We start from the raw sequence: 21,930 nt of genomic DNA on the forward strand, positions 1-21,930 counted from the left end.
ACAAGCTGACTTATGTTACTTTGAAGATTTGACAGTGTTAGAGGGGCTCAGCACCAGCGTCGGTAACAAATCATCATAAAGTAAAACCGATAAACAGAGAGATTGCTGGGCTGGAGGATTAATCTATACTGTCGCTTTATCTTTGACAGAGGCATCAACTAGACTAAGACTAACTGCGACGATGCCAGGAAACTTCTCAGCGAGCCGTTAAGATGTCCTAATATGGTACAGGAAGAGATTAATGCCAGTTTTTGCATTCATACCTACTTATTCCAGGTAAATAACACCAAATGTTTGTTGGTAAATAGAGAGTTGCTGCAGGAAAAGTATGTGTCAAGAAGACACTGTAGTGTATATTCTTGTTTGTTTAATCATGCTTGTACAGGAGACTGGATTTATTGCAGATAAATCATGTGTAGTGGAAGGGAAGAGGCAGAATCGTCCCGTGCTCTCCGACCTGTCTTCTTCAACAACCCCCCCCCCAGCCCCAGCCTTGACTTTCCTGCCCGTTTCTGCCTCCTTCCACCTCCACATGTCTTGTTTATCCTCTGCCGTATTTGCACCTCTCTTTCGCGCCATCTCTTTGGCACATCTTGCTCGCTTGTTTTCAGTTCTTTGCACCCAGAGTTGATAAAAACTTAGCACAGCTGTCAAAGGAAGCTTAAACTGATAATCACCAGCCTGATGATGACACGTCGCTCCTTGCTTCGTTTTTTTTCACACGCGCCTTCCTTACTCCTATTCTTTTGAACCATAGACTGTCCTTTTTCTGACTAAAGCTGTTCTTCACATCTATCCTAGATAAGCGCAGGTGTTTTGCAGCATCATTTGAGGGAGAATTTGTGTTAGATGTGCACACACAGGGCTGTAAGCACCTGGATTTGCATGTTACACCTGGACTATGAACACAAACATGCTGATTGCTAGATTTGTTGCTTGTGTTGCCACGACGCTCCTCCCTTCACTCGATTCCATCAATTCCCCGGCCAGCGCAGCTCCTGAGGGACTTCCTCATGTTGTTGTCTCCTTCTTCTAATTCTGATCCTTCTGTTCTCTTTCCCTGCTATTATTCCATTTACAGTATCTCAACCGTCCCTTGCAGGATTGATGATTTCCTCTTTCCTTTCTGTATATTTTATTTCAGTTTTCTCTCTGTTTCTCCTTGTCTTTTATCTCGTAAGTGTTGCTGACACTCAACAGAAATTTCTTTGCCTTCAACATTTGTATGTGTCAGTCAGACTCCTTCTTTCCTCTTCTGCTTCGCTTCGTTTGAAGCTGTGTAAAAGCAGAGAATGGTTTTTACCAAAGATTCAGACAGCACACCCATTAGCACACACCACACGCTGAAGTCATGGTATCATGTTCTCATTATTGAGTTATGCCGTGCATAATTCAATCCAGAACATATTAAGGCATTTTGAGAGCCTGTGAGTGTCTTTTCCATGTGAGCATTTGTGCGTCTGTTTTCACGCATGCCTGCTCGTGTGTATCCCGTGTGGTTTTTCCCCCATTTCCCTTTCAAATGAGACAAACAAGGCTGCAGTAACTGATTGATAACTGCTGAGTCTCTGTCTGCAGTCAGTATGAGGCACAGATAACACTCTGTTTCCACTTCCTATTTTATTTGGGCTGTCATTTAAAGGTGGAGTATGTAAGATTTTCAATATTTAAAAAAAAAATTAACTAAAAAATAACTACAATCATAATTAGATCGTTTTTTTTTAAACATGTAGGTTCCAGTCTGTCCATATTTGATGTGTTATTAAATTACAAGTTTAATTAATGACAAAGACCATTCTGAAATGTTTGCCTACCAGTAAAAAAAAGTGCTTTTTGTCATTAATTAAACTTGTAATTTAATAACACATCAAATATGGACAGACTGGATCCTACATGTTCAAAAAACTTTCTAATTATGATTGTAGTTATTTTATTTTATTTTTTTAAATATTGAAAATCTTACATACTCCACCTTTAAAGGAAATCCTCCCACTTGTCTTTTATAGATCTACTATATAAGTTCAGCAGACTTCAAGTATTATAATTACCTTGGAAGAATATATTTCAATGGTAAGCATGCTTCAAATGGTCACATCTTTCCTAGAGAGAATTAAAGTGCTGATTCAGATGTATTCTACTCTCTCCTCAGAGAGTAAATCCTTAATTAGAATCCAAGCCCTCGAGTGAATGACGGGACTAACCTTGGATCAGCTTAGGTTTGGGATAATGGTGGCCGTTAGCAGGTCTGTTTAATTGGACGGCAGATCTAAGATCAGTGTAAAAGGTAAAGTTATTTTTGGAAGTGCATGCTGCAGAGTTACATGAAAATGGAAGAAAGCACCCTGGTGGGTATACACAGACAGTGGGGGGGTCATCTGTGCACGGAGCAGCACAGATGGCAGCACAGCACCCTCTCCTCTGGTGTACCGTCAGACTCGGTGCTTGGACCTTCTTCTTCATTACCTCTTCGGATGACACCCAGCTCTGTCCTTCAAGTTGTTTGGGTGTCATCCTCGACAGCACCCCATCATTGCAATCCCACATTAACAATGTCCCTCACTAAACTACCACTTGTGCCACATCTCACATCTGCATGCGTCTCTCACTCCCAGCTGTACTCCTATTCTGGTCCATATTCTTGTTGCACCCCATCTTCATTACTGCAACTCTCTCTCTTCTTTTGTTTATCGTACAAGTCCCTGCATAAACTGCAGCTGGCTCAAAATTTGGATGCTGTATTATTTCTAGAACTCCCTTCTTCAGTCGTATAACTCAGTTCCTGCAGCAACTCCACTGGCTTTCTCATTAAATTCTGTCATTTATTAAATCTTAATTCAAACCTTCAAGGCCACCAACAACCTCACTCCTCTGTATATCACTGAAAATGGAATGGGTGCCAGAATTTACAACACCCGAGATGTCATATTTATCAGTAGATATCAGTGCCAATGTTAATAATGATATCTATCAATACTAGAATGATAATGTTGATACTTTAATGGCTTGAACACTGTCAGAAGTTTAATAAATAAGGAGAATAAGGCGTATTTGGTGCATTCAGTTTGGTGCTGTGACATAGCACCCACATGCCCAAAATTAGCTTCTCATGCTGAACAATGCATAATTTTAACGTTATGAATAATAATTTTGTTTATAAATTAATGCATGAAAAAATCTATTTATTAATTCCAAACTTATTGCATTATTGTATTTATGTTAAAAGCCCTATGACAAGGTATCAGCATCAATATCACTATTGATATCTGTATCCATATCCATATCTCTATCTATATCTGTATTTGCATCGGTATTGGTATTAGTATAGGTGTTTACATAAATGTCTATATCAATATCAATATTAATATTAATGTTCTAATCCCTTTTTTTTTCCTTTAGTATCAAATCAATACTAAATCTAGCTGTATTTCACACCCCTGTGATCTTGCTAAGCTGAACACAAAGGGTGGAGCTTGACATGCTGCAATTTGTTGATTGGTTGAAAATAGTGCACAACAGCGGGCTCAGTACCATGTTTTCATATAGTCTTATTTTTGTTGTTGTTGTTTTTTTAAGCTACATGTCTAGAAGAAGGAATACAACCTGGACCTGTTGGATGTCCACCATTTTTCTTCTTTGTTGTTGGGCTGAGACTCTGGATAATAATAATAATAATAATAATAATAATAATAATAATAATAATAATAATAATAATAATAATAATAATAATAATAATAATAATAGTAATAATAATGATAATGATATAGATGTTTGACTTTTGATGGGTTGTAACATCCTTATACAATGACTATGTGGACCATGAGCCAGCTGACTTTTTGAGACACATCTAGGATTTCTAATGTTTTTTATGATTAATCATGTGTTATATTGATTTAGTTTAATCATAATTTACTATATTCAGCAGAGGGTGCAAATAACCATCCCACTGAGTTATCTGTCTTGCATGCTCACTATTGATTTGCACTACTGTAGTTGAATAACTGAATCAAAACAACATTCATTAACTCTTTGGAAAGATTTTTAGATTTTGATTTTATATTTCAAGAAAGTCTTTTCTTTGCCACATTCATTAGTGAATATCGGTCAGTTAGACTCTCTTGTAGTCTGTCCTTCCATCCACACCACCATCCTTTCAGTCATTTGGGTATTTTTCTGTCCGAGAACAATTAAGCTCAGATTACTTCCATTCTATTTCAGTCTTCTCCATCATCCCATGTTTGCAGCTTTCAGGCTAAAATTTTCTTCCATTTGTCTATTCTTACATCCAGACAGATTTAGAGTCTCTGGACCCCCGTGGTCGGACTCCCCTCCACCTGGCTGTCACTCTGGGTCACCTGGACTGTGCCAGGGTTCTGCTGCAGCATGGAGCCGATGTTAGCAAGGAGAACCGCAATGGATGGACCGGTAAGTGTGTGAGGGTCTGTTTTTTTTTTTTTTTTTTTTTGTATAGAAGAAAATAGTGTTTTGTGATTTACAGCAGTGATTCCCACCCTGCATATCCCAAATACAAAGGTACAACTACAGCAGCAGAGTAGTTCATGTCTTCATGTTTATCCCAGTAACAGTGCTCATAAATCATCACAGCTAAAAAAAATAAAGAAAAGTTACCTTAACTTTGGACTGGAAAAGACTCTGCCAGATTTTCTGAAAAGAAACTAAATAATGAAAACATACTTTGGGTACTTTTTGATAGAAATAACGGGTTGGGATCCACTGATCTATAGTATGCACCAGCAATACAAAGGTTGTTTATAATATAATATTTATAATAATGGGGCATAATTACAGTATAATTATGGAGACAAAAGGTAGTTTTCCATAACATGGGTTAAAAATGATAACAGCATCTACCATTGAACTTTTTGTCTTATTTTGAAGGATAAAAATGTTAAGTCATTTGTCTTTTATAGCAAAATCTATGTTGTAACTTCACACATAGTCCAGAATAGAAACAGAGTAATCAGCTGAATGCCGCTAAATATTTCATGACATATTTTGAACAAAATATATATGTGTAACTTATAATGCAACCATTTTGCTGGCTCAGTTTTTTTTTTTGTGTTTTTTTTTATATTACTGACTTGGTTTTCTTTTCTGATATAGATGTGGCTAATTAATCTTGTTTAACACAAAAGATAGTATTTATATCTTTCATGTAAAGTAATGCGTAATTACGTAAACATTAATGCATCCACTTGTAGATCTATTCTTTTATTATATAGATTCAATAAAGTTAGTTTGGTTAGATAAATTATTTGGGGGGATGTCAGCTAAATCCATTCTTTTGCCCACAAACTACATCATTTTTACCGCTAAAGTGGGTTGGGAAATGGTTAGAATTTCACCTGCCTTGTTCCTGCTCTCCATCTTTTTAGTTTCCTCTTTATCTGAGTTGGAATTTGGTGTGTTGTTTTACTTATTAATTTGGTTTTCAATATCTTAAACCATGTATCCTGCTCAACTCTTAACTTTATTTGTAAGGCACTTTACTGAAAAGCACTCATGAGAACTAAAGCAAAGCGCTGCGCACAAAACATAATTTTGTTGCCAGTGAATAATTTATCTGTTTCCATGAATACTTCTTACAGATCTTGAAAAGGGTCAAATGTATGCCATACAGCTGCTGGACCAGTATAAGAGAAATAATGATCTAAAAAAAACAATATATCTTTCTAATTTTTCTGCTTTTTGTGTTCCTCTGAATTCACACACATAAATCTTTTCTTTCCTCTAAACATGAATGTTTCCTGTGTGGCTGACTGCAGCAGAATATCAAAGAATGATCAATCCAACCACGCATCTTCACTCCCTGCAGTCAAAATGTTGAGTTTGAACTTCTTTCTGAAACCTTTTTAGCTTTTTTAGATGCTCATTTGAAAAAAAAAAATTAATGTTAAATCCTGCAGTAAGGATGCACGGAAAGGTGTTCTTCTAATGGCTTTTCATGAAGGTCATAGTTGTGCAACTGTTGCTGCAGACTACACAGCCCCATGACTACTGTGGGACGATCTTCCTTAAGGACAATTAAATAAAAACAATGTAAATTCTTTCATATTTCATAGTGGTTTAGACCTGATTGTTGACAGATTTTTGTTTAACTTCAGCACATAACTTTTGATGAGAATTTGTTGTAAGCCTGTTAGCAAAGTTAAAACGAAAGGCGAACTTTTAACTTCCCAACTCTGAGGTTCAGTGAATGCCGTGACATATGATGGATATAATGATGGAGAAACTTAACTGAGCATGCGGTGTGACGTAACATTCCCATGGCTATTTTAATGGCTCACTGAATAAAATTAAAGTTTAAATGAAAAATACTTTATTAATCCCATAGGGAAACTGCAATGGCACAAGAATATATGAATGAGATATTGTCAGAAGACCTAGAGGACTTCCAACAAAGTATAAGGACTGCTTTTGTCTTTTTAAAATGTTATTTAATATTTTTCAAGGTGACACAGGGTGATTTCTTTTATTATTTTATTATTTCTGCTTAAATCAATGCAGCGTGAATTGTGCAGTTTTAATTTATTGCATTGTGGAGATCAGCTCCACTTCTACAAATGTATTTTTTCACAGTGACAGAAGTTTGACTAAGGGTGCCCAAACCTTTGTATGCTATTCAATAACAGTAAAAACATGAGGTCCTGCTGTTGGGGGGGGGGCATTGAATTCCACACTGATGGTACCAAACTGGGCCAAAATGACAATGTTAGAGACTGCATGTGAACCGTCTCCACCAAAACAATCCCAAATTTAGACTGCAGAGTTGCTTTTTGCAGAGGTAATTTTCAATTTGAAAATGATCAAATAAAGGTTTACAATCACAGCTGCATTATTCCAAAGGAATATTCATTTTCATCCTGTTAAAGTGTTTTTTTTTATTTTATTTTTTAAATCTCTTTTCAGGCAAGTCTCAGAATGACTTTTTCATTTGTGCTTTTTTCATTCATCCTTAACCAACGCACAAACTGATAATTATATGTCTGAATAAATGTCAATAGTCTTACCTTTACCATGGTGTTATATATTAAAAAAGAGACATAGTAATTTCATTATGGGCATCATTTTCAAGGCCTAAATAATAGCAGAGTTGAATGGGTCTGGGTTATTCCAGTCCTTCCATTGCAGTTTTTTTCATTAATCTTTTTAACTTTGGGGTTTCTGGGCACAAAAATTACATTTGATTCCAATTAGCCTGTTTAAGATACCTTGTTATTGGCTGCAAATCTGTCAGAATTAATTATCAGAAGGACTCATATGGTTTTTTCCATGTGGTTAAGGTTGGCGTGCAGGTTACAAAAGAGGGGATGCTGGCCTTTAACTGTTCAGGTGAACATCTTGTGAGATTAAAAGCAAAGTGGCATTTAGATGAACGATGGGGGAGCTGCAGTAATTGGTCTTTCCGGCTTTTCCTTTGGCCTGCTTTAGTTTCAGCAGTTCCCGCTGCCCCTCAAATTGCTCTTTCCCATAAATTTTAGATGAGTCCTGAGCGTTTGTCTCAGTTTCACTGTCCATCACTCCTTCTGTCTCTCTCAGTTCTTCAGGAGGCAGTGAGTACCAGAGACCCGGAGTTGGTGCGTCTTGTGCTACGTTACCGTGACTACCAGAGGACTGCCAAGAGGCTGGCAGGCATTCCCGTCCTTCTGGAGCGACTACGCCAAGTGGGATTTCAAACACACACACTCACATACATACACGTAAACACCCCAAAGACCACACACTCTCAGACGCAAACAAGTTCTTAAATGACTTTCAAACACAAACTAATAAAAAATGAATATTAAAGAGAGTGGTGCACAGGTTTCATTTGAAATTTAGATGCTTGTTTGTTTTTGGCATAATATATCCTTTTTGAAGGTATTTATAACTTTGTTTACTTGTCAACAAGGGAGTTACAGTAGAAGGATGTGCAGCAGATTGATGGTTAGAATCTGCAGCAGCAAATCATATTCATAGTAGTGGAAAAGATGCAGGAAACTGCCTTCACACAGTCTGTCCCCCTATGTTTCTGCTCCAGCTGGCTCTCTAATATGCACACATATACACACCCACACACACACACACACACACACACACACGCGCACACACACAAAATACACTCACATGGTAGACACAACACCATCACACTATTAAAAGCACACATGTATGTAGAAACAAGCATCTCAGCATCCTTCATCAGCTGCTGCTCTCCTCCACATCACTGCCCTGTCCATCCCTCCATCCATTAATTATTATCACACACTCATGCAAACACACACACACATACACTCTTTCTGTGTGCCAGTCTCCTTTTTTTCTTTTGGTTAGAAACTAAAGTAGCCAGCCTGCTTCTTCCCCCACTTCTTCATTTTTCTCCTAATAACTCTCCACTCTCTGTCTATTCATCTTTAAGTCCATCACTTTCCTGCTCCTCAACTCTGTCTCTGCATCCTCCTCTTCATCAGTCTTCTCTCTGTTCAGGCCCAAGACTTCTATGTGGAGATGAAATGGGAGTTCACAAGCTGGGGTGAGTACAGCTTTTGCATCTTTACAGTCAGTAAAGCGGCCCTGCACCAACCAGTCACAATGAGTCATGTTAACTTCTTCCTCTGAGAGCTTTTCCAGCTGCGGTGCTGAAAAGCAGCTCTCAGAGGCAAGTTATGTGTTTCTGTGTGCATGCTGCTTTATCGTTATTCCCTCCAGCTACTGAACTGAATTAGTACTGAGTCAAACTGTGTCTGTGTTTATCTTTAGTTCCCCTGGTGTCTCGCATCTGCCCCAGTGACACCTACAGAGTTTGGAAGAGTGGCCAGTGTCTCCGCGTGGACACCACCCTGACAGGCTTTGAACAGATGACCTGGCAGAGAGGCAACCGGAGCTTCATATTCAGAGGACAAAGTAAAGAGTCGAGCGCTTGCCTCCCCTCTTGTGTGCAGAATGTGTGCTGTGTCGAGATAACCACCAGCTTCTACGTTTTTTTCCTTTCAATGAAAGAAACAAAAATGTTCATGCCAAACTTTCCCTGCTGAGAACAATTAGAGCTTTTCTCTGATCTTTGGGGCTTTCATTGGCAACCTTTCAGTTTCAAATCAGAGTTTTTAAGCTTTGTTCCTTTTTAAAACTCTTAATGGCTTCAGTGTTATCTAGATATCAGACCTGCTTTAATCGTACCCTCGACGTTTTTCTGGTTATCACAAAGAGATTTTTAATTATACCTAATGGAAGATTGAAAAGAAATCCTGAGGTGTCCGTTACTCAGTGTGGCGCAAGTCTGTGGAATATCCTTCCTGAAAACTTGAGAAAATTTCTTTTTTCTTGCCTCTAATGGAACTTGAATTTGCTTATTTTATGTTGATTCTTATTTATTTACATAGCGACCCTCTTGAATTTTCTCTAACTTAATGATCTCTTTGTATTTGTCGAACACTTGAGCTACAATCAGTTTTGTAGTACTATAAAAAAAAGTCTGATTGATTGATTTCCCAAACAAAGTGCGTATTTTTCAGCTGTCATAGCAGGAATCATCTGTGTAAAAGTTCAGTCTAACCATAACAACTGAGCTGAGAAATGTCCTTTTATTGCAGAAGCCCCCCTCATGTTGTGGAGATTTTATACAAACGCTTCATTCTGCTTTAGATGCTGAGAATTCTGGACAAGAGCATTAAGATGCTTTGTTAAATAACTGCATCTTACTAAATAATAGTCCAACACATTAAACTCCAATAATCCACAGCATCCGTTAAACATTGTAGTGGAGACACATTTAGACTGAGCTGTTAGTGTCTTTTCTTCCTCTTTTTGCCAAGTTAAGCTAACAAGCTGCTGATTTTGACGTCAGACCGACCCGCCAGACAACATTAAATGGAAAGAGTAAAACCCAAACATCGCCGGAGGATTTAGCAGCTTGTGCAACCACCTTCAGCATCAATAAATTGATGCAATCAATTTGTTCATGATGTTATCACACACACACACACACACACACACACACACACACACACACACACACACACACACACACACACACACACACACACACACATCTTCATGGGGGAGTTTTAGCCCACTTTACAATAAAGTTTCAGTTTATTGACACATGTTTGAGATGAAGCCAGCTGTTTGCACCTTTCTAAGAGAAACTCCTTCTTTCTGGCTTGTTGCACAGCTCTTTCCTGCTTAATACTTTCTTTTATCCAACTCGTATTTTGTTTGTAAACCTTTCCTCCTAATTTGACCTTTTCACATCTGTCTTTGAGTTTCTGCACCATGTTGTCCTTCTCAGTGTTTCTCTGTATTGTTGGCTGGATCTGTGATTGGTTCTTTCTCTTTGCATCAGTCCCCATCTCAATAGCTTCTTGTGACATTATGCATGTGTGCATCTCTCTTATTCTGTTTTTAATCTTGTTTATCTCACCCTGTCCCTCAGACTCCAGCGCAGAAGTGATGGAGGTCGACCATGACAGGCAGTTGGTGTTCTGCGAGACCTTGTGCGTCTCCTCTCTCACGGCGCTCTCGCCCGGGAGCGCCTGCAGCAGCTCTGCCGCAGCGTTGGGTCTTCTGGGGCCGATGCAGCCCAGTGACGAGCAGGTTGCAGCCAGACTGTCTGCCCCGGTCGTGACTACTCAGCTGGACACTCGTAACATTGCATTTGAAAGGTCAGAAGGAGAACTTGTATATAAAGACAGGAATTAAAAAGATGCTCAATTATAGACTAACGGAGTTTGCTGTATGAACTGAAAAGTACAAGGCTTCTACAGCTGCAATCCCATCCAGGCTCCAACAATAACAGCCTCAGTAACACAATGGAATTCAGTCAAAGAACATGCCATGCCTTTGTGCGCTCTTTTTTTTTCATCAGACAGAGCCATAAATGCTCTTTTGATGCCATAGTTGGATTTCTGTCAGCGTTTCACTGTTGCTTTCTCCCACACTGCAGCCCACAGATGAGGGGAACGAGTTGAGGCACGTTCTCTGGTGGCTGTCAAAAGGCATTTGACAAACAGAAGGAAAACTCAAACAGAGGCAGCAGCCACTGGGAGGAAGTTGAGACGGCAAAACTCATACAGAGCTAGAAATGAATAAATAGTTTAAAAACTTCTTTGCCCAGTTCAGTGCAAAGAAGGGTTTTGTTGCTGTCTTGTCATTTAGACTAACAAAAAAGACTCTTTTCTTGATCTAAAGGGGCAAACCTAAGCTTTATGTAAAGGATCAAATTATCTTCAGGTGGCATAAATCAGCCTTTGAATCTTTTAAAAAGGCTCAAAACTTTTGTCACAGATGGAGAGACTTTAGAGGAAAGAGATGTAAGAGGTGACAGAAGTAGATAAACAGAAGAGGAAACTAGGAATCGTAGGAAGAGGATGAGACCGAAGAGAGGAATGACTGAACAGGGAAACATTTGGTCATTGATGGGTGGAGTGCAGAAAATGGTGACAGAGGTTTGAAGAAGACAAAAAAAAAAAACGGAGGTAAAGGTAAAGATAATAAGATCTGTCCAAAACAGAGCTCATTGTCTGCCCAGTCCTTCCTTACTTCTGCAATTAAGTGTGAAGCATGACTCTGTCACATTTGTTCCTACGCCTGCTGCCCGGAATCATGGGGTCATGGTGGATGACCAGTTGACCTTTAAGGTCCATGTTGCCTCGGTTGCCCGTACCTGCCGATATGCTCTTTACAACATCAAGAGAATTAGACCATACCTGACAGAACACATGACTCAGCTCGTCTACCTTCACTCCCTAATCCAGACCTACACTCCCTCTCGACAGCTACCTTCCACCAGTAAAAGACGCCTCGTGTTACCGCCAATACGTGTGACTAAATCACTAGCCAGACTCTTTTCCACTGTTGTGTGGAAAGGCCTGTCCAACTCTGTCCGCTCTGCAGAGTCCTTGTCTACTTTTCAGAGCAAGCTGAAAACTCAGCTCTTCAAGGAGCACTTCAACACTTAGTATAGTGTTTGGAAAGTTGTTGGAAAAGTTGGAGAACTTAGCCCAGTTCTTTGCAACAAACTTTATGGTTTTAATTCTTTGTATTATAACATAGGGGATATTATGGGGTGGGAAGGGAGTAAACAAAACAAAAAACAAAAAAAAGAAAAGCCTGTAGCACTTCATGGAAGGACCTACGTCCAACTGGACAGTACGCTTGCACCTTCCTACAGTGTCCCCTATGGTTTCATTTCGTGCTTGTGTTGTTCTCACTCATATGTAAGTCGCTTTGGATAAAAGTGTCTGCTAAATGACTGTAGAATAGAACAGAATAGAATAAGACAAAAGAAGGTGAAGGGGAGAGAAAAATAAATGGGACATAACGCTATAGATGGAACTAAAATACAATCCAAAGTCCAAAGGTAGGAGTGTTTATGTTTCCGAGGTGGGGAAGGAGGAAAAAAACAATAAACATGAGTGAATCATAGAAAGAGATCCGGATGCAGGAGGTGTGTGAGATAAAAAGTGAGTAAGAAAGAAAATGGAGAGGACAACAACTCAGTGAAGTGGGCATGGGGAGGTGATGGCTGGGAGGGTAATCGTCTTCTTGTCAAACTTCCACCTCAGTGTCACCTCTGCACATTTTCCCTACTCAGCACTTCTGTCTACATGCCAATAATCTATTTATGATGCTTTAGAGCAAACCACTTTGTCAAGAACCCCTGATGGGACATCTGTCTCTGGAATTAATACATTTTTATGCTGTCCACCCCCCTCCTGACTTCCACCTCCACCCCAAAAGAAGCTATGGGGCTGCAGTTTTGTATGTTTATGTTTGGACTTCTGAGTCCAAAATGAACTAAACTCCTTTAGAGGTCTGATTGTATTTCTCTGGTTTTAACTCTTAAGCCTTTTTTTTCCCTGTGTTACAGCAGGATCCAAATGGAGGAATGTTATTTTTTTAATTTGTTTACAAATAAATGACAAAGCAGCATTTTGTGAAACTTGTTGAAGACCTAGAGAGATGTCACTCTCTTACATGGGGTCGGCTTTGTTTGAAATCAGGGAACACCTGACCCAGATAAAACTGTAACTACCCATGAAAACAAAGCAAAAAGCCATGCTAGAAGAGGTTCAATTTGCCAATTCTAAGCTCAAATGAAAAAAATGTGGTTTGAGGTTGGAGTTGGGTGAAGATAAAGACACGAAGTCCAAATATTTCTGCTGTTAGCTAAATATGGTTTAGATATCCTCTGTAAAAAAAAAAAAAAAAAAAATGTCTTGTCCAGTATTTAAGCAAGCATAATGATGCTCTGGATGCTGTGTTATGCTGAGCAAATTTACTAAGGGGAGCTTTTTTTTTTATTTTTATTTTTCTATTTTTCTATTTTTCGTTACAAAAACATCATTCTTTTTATTACAGAGTAATAATAACGTATGTCTGTCTTATCACACAGACCCCATAACACAACTCTCCTCACAAGCTCCCTCTCTACACACCTCAACACACGTCCCTCTACTCAACCCCCATTCACACACTCCTTTCTTTTTCTTCACAAATCCCCAACTCACCTCAAAATCACCCGCTCCTCCCCACTCACACATACCCCACCCCGCCCTTCCAAATCCACTCAAACACTGCCCCATGTAGTGCTCACACCTCCCACCCCATCCCTCCACTTCTACGTACCCACACACACCCCATCAAACACCCCCTACCCCACCCCCACTTACATACTCCCCCTTTATTCACACACACACCCCATCCCCCCCCCCCTTCCATCTACATTCAGTCCTCCTTATACACAAACACACTGCATCATAAACACACCCAACCCTTCACGCCCCCCCTACCCACCAACATAACCCCCCACATACACCCCCACTAAACCACAAACACTCACTGTCATGATGTGATGTTTCGTGGTCTCTTTAGTTCCTGGTTTCCTGCTTTATTTTGTAGTTTACTTCCCTCATGTCTGGTTTCCTGCTTTGCTTTCGTTAGATCCACCTGGTCTCATTTAGTTCATTCACTTCACCTGTGTCCCGTTTTGTTCATGTGTATTTAGACACCTTGCTTTCTGTTCCCAGGGCTGGTCCGTTGCTCGTGCTTGGGCTTTTGTTGGCTTCATGTGGTTTGAGTATTTTGGACATTAAAATTTGTCTTTATTCTGCATCCCTGGCTTCCCCCCCCCCCCCCCCCCCCCCCCCTGTGCCTGTGGGGAACAGAGGACAGAAAGGCCCCAATCAGGGCCCCTAAGACATTCGCCCACCACTCAGTGTCCCACCACCACCCAGCAAATGCAGCCGACCCAGCACCCCCAAAGCCAGCAGGACTTACTGGATGGCACTTTTCCCCCGCCTAAACCCCTGGGGATTTACAGAGCCTCTTCTGTAAATCTGAACAGTGAACTGGTCTTTGGAACCTGGTTGCACCCAGGATAGGCTCGAACTTCCCAGCAACCTGAACAGCATAAAGAAGCTGTAGGAAATAGATCCAGAGTGGGATATGGATGCCTTCACTAAATAGTTTTCACTAAAATAAACAATGAAAAGCAACAGTGGAAAGGAAAACTCCCCTTTAACATGAAGGCAAAACCTCCAGCAGTCCCAGCTGTCCTCTGCAATATACTGTATGAGTGTGGACAACAGGGATAAACTGACCTACATGTTGCCATTATCGTCCTCAGCACAGAATATATAAAGACGAGACAAGTTTGACACAAGTAATTACAAACTGAACTTCTGATCTTCACTGATAGCAACTAGGACACTAGTGTCCTTTGTGTATGATGTTGAGGTGAATACATATATCAGGATTATTTGGGATTATCAGATCATTTCCAGCTGTTGTAATGACAATGTAAACTAATATGGGATGTTTTAAATGTCCTGTTGCAGGAATAAAACAGGCATCCTGGGCTGGAGGAGCGAGAAGACGGAGACGGTGAATGGATATGACGCTAAGGTAGCGCACCAGCTGCTCACGGAGTTCATTCATCTCTCACAGCACTGTTATTCATTCATTATCCAAACCGTTTAGTTTGATCAAGGGTCGCAGGGAAGCTGGAGCCTATCCCAGCTGTCTCTGGTTAAAAGGCAGGGTACACCCTGGACTGGGCGCCAGTCCATCGCAGAGCTAACACAGAGACAAACAACCACTCACGCCTACGGGCAATTTAGAGTAACCAATCAACCTACCATGCATTTCTTCGGTGGGAGGAAGCCAGAGTACCTGGAGAGAATCCATGCATACACGGGGAGAACATGCAAACTCCACACAGAAAGGCCACTGTTTGAGCCATGCCCAAGGATCAAACCAGCGGCCGTCTTGCTGTAAGGCCACAGTGCTAACCACTATGCCACTGTGCAGCACCAGCACTGTCATTCCACGTCAAAATGATTGTATTTTCAAAATGAATCATGGCAAAAGTTATTTGAAATTTGTAGTTTTGTTTTTTCAAATGTGTGGATTCATTTCCCTCAGAGGACGATTTATGAGCAAGTAAAAGACCTGATGGCCTCTAATGACCTCTGATGGCCTCTAATGGCGATGAATCGCAATAACCCTGACGAGTCAATTTTTATAGAATATTTCTATGATATAGATATGGCAAAATATTATATTATAACTATTTCTATAGAATTTATCAAATAAATAAAATAAAAAGTCAAACAATTTTAAGGACAGAAACCTGTCTCTGTGGATGTCTGTAGAAGTAAAATATTGCATGTGGAACAATGTGGCATTGCTTTTTTTTAATTTTTTTATTTTTATTTTTATTTTTTTTTTGTTTTAATAATTATTGTATCAGAGGGTTAAAAAAAAAAAAAAACAACTGGAAAACTTGTTTTTTTCTCTTTTACAGTTAAAATGTGTTTTTTTTTATGTTTCCACTCAGGTTTATGCAGCATCCAATGTTGAGCTTATCACCAGGACCAGAACTGACCATCTGACAGACCAGAACAAGAATAAAACAAAAGGTAATTTACATATAAGCTGCACCCCCCGCCACCACCACCAGCCAGCCAGCCTCACCACCTCAGTGGCACACCGTATCTGATGGAAGACTCACTGACAAGCAATCCCTCTCACCTGAGCAGGCTGAGATCACCCCGAGGCTCCGGCTTACTGGCCGTAACGTTCCCTCAATGACTCTATCTCGTTTTCCGGTTCAGATCATAAATCAAACATGATTAGCAGGCTTCCTGCTTGGGCTGTGGCTGTCAGCCAGAATCAACCATCACACACTCCTCTGAGATCTCCACTCTCTTAGGTCACAATATTCATCTGACTTAGAGGGTTTCATATGTTTATACACACACTTATATCCCAAGGGACACAAACAAATAGCAAAGCGAGAAAGATTAAACACAAATAGTCTTCTAAAAACCCACATAACTTTGCTCAGCTTTTAGAGTTCACTCAGTTGCAAAGCACATGCGAACAACCTGGTTGTGCACTTTTTCCTACTCTTGTATAAAAGGGCAGAAGCTGGTGATACTCACATGCTCTTCACAAACTCAGTGCTCCCTATGTTGGTCCTTAACATATCCCAATATGTCATTTTATGGTTGAACACAACTAAGAGGCTGCAAATTGTTAGCATTTAAAATGGTAAGATTTCCATCCTAACAGCTGCGTAAAGTTTAAGGAATCTTATCTTATGATGAATCCATATTCACCTCTTGCATTCAGTTCATTTTTAATCAATATTATTCTTTTATTTCATGAGTTTCAGCGATGACTTATTCCTCAAAATGATACTCGTTTTCTGTGTTAGTGAGGGAAAACAATGACTTACATTTTTTTTTTTTAATAGGAATAATAAAGATCTCATCAAGTTGATGTAAGCCTGACATGTCTCTGAGCATGTCAAAGTGTCACACTTTTAAACAACTGTGTCTTTTTCACAAGTACATGGGAGCATGCCCATTGAGGCAGCTTCTCAGATCCTACAGACAAAAGTAGTGTTACTTGGAAAGGTCAGATCATAGTAAACTTCTCCAGTCCGTAATAACTCATGTGTCCACATCAGCTGAAAGATGTGCTGCAGACAGTTTTTAAAATAAGTTTGCTTTTATGTACAAGCATCCTTTATATCTGGGCTGTTGCTTTGCTCATTTTACCCTGACAGTTAGATTATAAAAGTGGTTTACAGAATAATGCAAGCGAGCCATGATAGAGTGAAATGAGACTGCCAGCAGTGATGGTGATGAATGAGCCTGTGCCTCTGTACATTGTGATGAATAAGCAATAACCGAAGCTGGGTTTTAAGGCATGTACCAAACCTCAACAATGTAAAACAAAATAGATTGATTTTTATACTTTGTGGTTGTTTGACTGCTCTAACTCAGCACTGTCATCGCTTTCTAAACAGGTGGGAAGACCCCACTGCAGAACTTTCTTGGGATTGCCGAGCAGCACATGGGGTCGAACAATGGGGTGAGGAGACAATATACAGTATGTATACTTTTACAAATGAAAACAAAACACACACTCTATATGTTTTTTAATGTTGGTTTTCTTGCAGTGTGCTATAGTGCATTATGACCAGACCGTTCCTATTTGGCCTTGTATCTCTGAAGAACGTTGATCCAGAATTTAGTGATTTGTTCAGAAGCTGTTTTGCAAACCTAAGTTGTGTTGCTGTGTGGACAAGCTGTTTCCTGGGAAAGGAATAAGCCTGATTTTAGTTGTGAATTTTAACATTTAACATGCTAACTGGGGACTGCAGCATTTGAAATCTAGCTTATTTTTGCAGTTTCGAGACGCCCACTCAGGGAATGACTGATGGCTGTGTTGAATGTTTTCCACTTGTAAATAATCACTTTTACTTTGCAGTGATGGACTTTTATAGTCAGCAGCTTTCCAACGGTATGGTGATGATGACCACGCTCTCATCACCATACCGTCATCCACATGATCATTTCAGTAACCCACCCCCACCCTCATCATCTTCTCTTTAAAGGAACAGTCCATGAATCCTGCTGGTTGAATCCACCGAGTCATCAGGAGAGATCCCTGCACTGTCACTCCAAGGCTTCAATCTGCCTTCAAATGTTATGATTTTACATTTCTTTGTAATTGAGAACATCTGTGACTCAAATCTCTTTTCTTATCAGCTTTCTGGAATCTCTCTTTTAATTTTCCACCTTTTTCTTTCCCTCAGTGCTTCTACTTTATCTCCTCTAACAGCTTTAACAGAAACATTTTTCAGCTTGATGTCCACTCTGTAATATTTGTGTAATATTGGTTACTCCAAACCTATTAAATACATTTGTTGAACTTTACAAACCTTATAATCGACCAAAACTAACTAACCAAACTAAAACAATATCAACAAAAACAAAAGACATAATAGTTAATATAAGCCTAACCCTTTAGGGTTCTTGTCTACTATTTAGTAAAGGTCATTTTGCAGTGACTTTGATGATTTTTTTTTTTTTTGAAATTGTGGAAATAAACCTGCTTGCGCATCTTTACCAATTGATTCGGGTATGCCAAACTCAAACTGGGTTTGTTTTTACACCACTGTATCAAATTTAATCCATTTCGCTGTTGTTACATTATTATTAATGTTTTCTTTTTACATCTTAACCATTTGTTTAAAAACATTTATTCTATTTATTCTTGTCCAAAACAAATGGAAAAACACAGAGAAACATTTTTCCCTGGTCTTTTTGCTAGTGTGAAAGTTAAAGGGTTAAGTAATTCTTAATCAGAGACGGCTCATTTATTCATTAAAGCAACAAGGCATCGGCTGTAACGATGACTGCTGCCCTCAGAAGCAACTTTGTCGTTTGCTTTTCCTATTGCAGCTTCTTTGCAAAGTTCCCCACTGAGTCGCTGAAAATGTCAGATCAATGCCTTGCAAAAAGTTTTCACGCTGCTCAATATGATTGTTTTAGGATGACAAGGAGAAGACGAGTGGATCTCCAAAATACATAAAGTTAACCCTTTTAAAGTGCACACTAAAAATGAAAAAACAAGAAAAAAATATACATCATATGTTTTTTGTTTTGATTTGGGCAATAATAAGAATCACTGTTTTTAATTAGTAGTTTATGATATTGTACCAGAAATGATTGCAATGTCCAAGCATGATCCAGGTTGAAAAATAGTACAAAGGGCTGTTTGTTTATTCAATCTAGTTATTGTCTAATTTTGTAAATATCTGTAAGTATGTGTGTTTTGGCAGACTGGGGTATGTGTAAGCTTATGCTTAGACCCATTGGTGTAGTGGTCCATCAAGAAGTGGGTATACTCTCTATTTTTTGTCCTTGTTTTAAAAACAGAAAAAAAAGTAGCCCAGAAAAATGCTGTGAAAAAGTGACATGTAAGCCTCGATTTAGTCTACTTAAAAAAATCCATCAGTATGTTTGCTCATTGTCACATAATTTCTGCTCTTCGGTTTCAGGGAGGAGGAGTTATGAAATGACTAAACCAATGCTGGTACACAGACTACTGAGAGACAGGCTCATAGACATTTATACATATAGCTTTATTTGTCTATGTTCAGGCTAATGTTAATGCAGCTGTTAACTTACTGCACCAGGGTAGCAAAGATAGCCTTAGCTTAGCTGCTGGGCGATGTAGCTACATGTGTACGGACATTTGTAACTGTAAAAGTAGCATCACCTGGGATTTAGAAGTGGGTATACTCAATGCTGACTGAAAAAGAAGTGGGTATACTCCAGATACCGGCATATACCCTGAACTACACCACTGCATGGATCTACTCCAGACTACTACTCCAGATCTACTCCAGACTACTTTCAGACACGTTGGGTTACATTATTATGATTTTTTACTGTTTTATTCACATATTGTTTTACATTATTGTCATTTGTTTTTCCAGTTTTTCAGTATATTATTTTGTGTAACTTGCACATGTTCAAAATAAAAGCATCAATACCTAAATCAAACCCTCTTTTCAATATTTTAATCAAGACTATTGTGTTATCTTTTATTAATCAGTTATAAGGTGAAAATGAGAGACCACAATAATCAGCAATGAATAATAAAAAAAAAAAAAGCTTTTATTTATATTAGATTATTTAGAGAATCAAATATTAGAATATTTATCTTAATCACATCTAGTGTCAGCAAAATGTAAGTTGTCCCAGTTTGAAGTATCCTAAATACATGCAAGTGAGTTTAAATTTGACTGTGACATTTAGCAGCCCAAAACTCTTGCAAACAAATAGATTTTCCCTCACTCTGCAGAAGCCAGCCAGGAAATTGAGTTTGAAGAGCCTCAATTCTGCACTTTGAGGCAGTGACTAAAACTTTGAGGCGCTTATATTGATTAGTAATTCTTTGGTCTCCTGCAGATATTCATTATTCATTCATTATGTACTTTCTCCAGGCTCTGGTGACCCAGATGTCGTCTCCTGCTGTGACAAACCCCGCGGCGCTGACGGCCGAGGAGTACTTCAACCCCACCTCGACGCCGACTCTGAGAGACATCGGCCACCCTTGCCAGCTCACCACCAAGACCCAAAGGTGACACAGACCGACAGGAGGACAGACATGCAGCCATGTGTAGCGGGAAAGAGGCGACTAAGCTCACTGCAAAGTGTCAAAACTGACAAAAAGCGTACAATCATCAGGGAAATCGGCTGTCTGTGTCAGCCGTATGCCGCCATCCTGAAGTGAAAGTCACACAGCAGTCGGGGCCAAACACACTTATTTATACACATTGGAATATAGGATGTGGGCTTTTATAAAGCTGGTCCAAAGTCAAGTAATTACACCCAGTGGTCTGTCTCCGCAGTCTGTTACACACCTCCAGCTACAGTAGATGAGTCATTGCACATCGTCTGATGAAATCCTGCAGTGGCTCTCAGGGGTAAAAAAAAACACAAAGAAACTGTGAAAATCAAAACTCAAAGAGGACTTAGAAGACCCTATATAGCTCCTGAAAATCAGACAAGATAAAAAGCAGATGTATTCAGTGGATTTATGAACAGAGTCTCTCTCATCCGCATGCCAAACGACCATCATTGCACTTTTCCTCTGACTGTTTGGTCTGTCTTTCACTCTCAGCTGTCAGCTCCATCGTTCTTCACCACTGAATGAAAAGTGACAGGCCATGATGAGGACAAATTCTTTTAGGCCGTAGAGCTGTCTCTTAATTCTGTGGCCATTATCACATAAATTAGGATATAAGACTTGATTAGCCTGTGTTTGAACACGACTCAGCAGCTCATGGACAGATCCTGTTAGCTGATGTAATTAATGTCTTTTTGTACGTCTGGCAAAAGTCTGATGGAGGACGTGTCAGAATTGGTTGATGCCAAGAAACGAACTCATAACCAAAATCATCAGAGCATGTGTGTTTTTGTTCCCAGATTTAAAGCCAAGTTGTGGTTGTGTGAGTCCCACCCTCTGTCCCTGGCAGAACAAGTAGTACCTATCATTGATCTCATGGCCATCTCCAACGCTCTGTTCGCTAAGCTGCGTGACTTCATCACGCTGCGGTTGCCGCCTGGCTTCCCCATCAAGATTGGTGAGCACAGGGAGACTAAGATGGATGGATAAACAGAGGGAGGGAGGGTAAAATGTTGCGGGGGGGATGACAGGAGAATAAAAAAGTTAATAAACATGAGATGGAGGGAGCAGAATGACTTCGGAGTGGGTGTTAAAGGACAGAATAGATCAATCATTTAAGTAGGAGCTGATAGAAAGTAATGCATGTAGCTGATGAATGACATGAAAACACAGACTGGAGACAGTTGACTTCCTCTGATTTCTTTTCCTCCCACTTCCTGCAGAAATCCCCCTGTACCACATCCTGAACGCCAGGATCACCTTTAGCAACCTGAACGGCTGTGAGGAGGGAACCGGCCTCCGTGCTGACAACGAAATCGGGGTGGAGGGGGACAGACATAGGGACACCCCGAGGACAGACACCCCCTCTCCAGGCAGCGACTCCTCCAGTGTCTCCAGCTCTAGCTCCACCAGTAAGTCCACACCAAGCGGCAACCTCTGGTA

General features: G+C 39.8%; 1 protein-coding gene across 1 annotated transcript in view; it reads left to right on the top strand.

Moving 5' to 3' along the window:
- Window positions 1-21,930, top strand: part of ankrd13b (ankyrin repeat domain 13B) — a gene marked incomplete at both ends in the record, with an annotated part of 43,882 nt that overhangs the window by 15,417 nt on the left and 6,535 nt on the right. The window contains 11 exons of the mRNA XM_079246759.1: window positions 4,287-4,422; window positions 7,558-7,682; window positions 8,482-8,527; window positions 8,755-8,898; window positions 10,427-10,655; window positions 14,832-14,898; window positions 15,833-15,914; window positions 17,312-17,376; window positions 20,303-20,439; window positions 21,288-21,445; window positions 21,711-21,899. Of these exons, the coding sequence (XP_079102885.1) occupies window positions 4,287-4,422; window positions 7,558-7,682; window positions 8,482-8,527; window positions 8,755-8,898; window positions 10,427-10,655; window positions 14,832-14,898; window positions 15,833-15,914; window positions 17,312-17,376; window positions 20,303-20,439; window positions 21,288-21,445; window positions 21,711-21,899 (1,378 nt within the window). The remainder of the gene's footprint in view (window positions 1-4,286; window positions 4,423-7,557; window positions 7,683-8,481; window positions 8,528-8,754; window positions 8,899-10,426; window positions 10,656-14,831; window positions 14,899-15,832; window positions 15,915-17,311; window positions 17,377-20,302; window positions 20,440-21,287; window positions 21,446-21,710; window positions 21,900-21,930) is intronic.

The sequence above is a fragment of the Telmatherina bonti genome, assembly GCF_933228915.1.
Source record: "Telmatherina bonti genome assembly, chromosome: 9".
Taxonomy (NCBI): Eukaryota; Metazoa; Chordata; class Actinopteri; order Atheriniformes; family Telmatherinidae; genus Telmatherina; species Telmatherina bonti.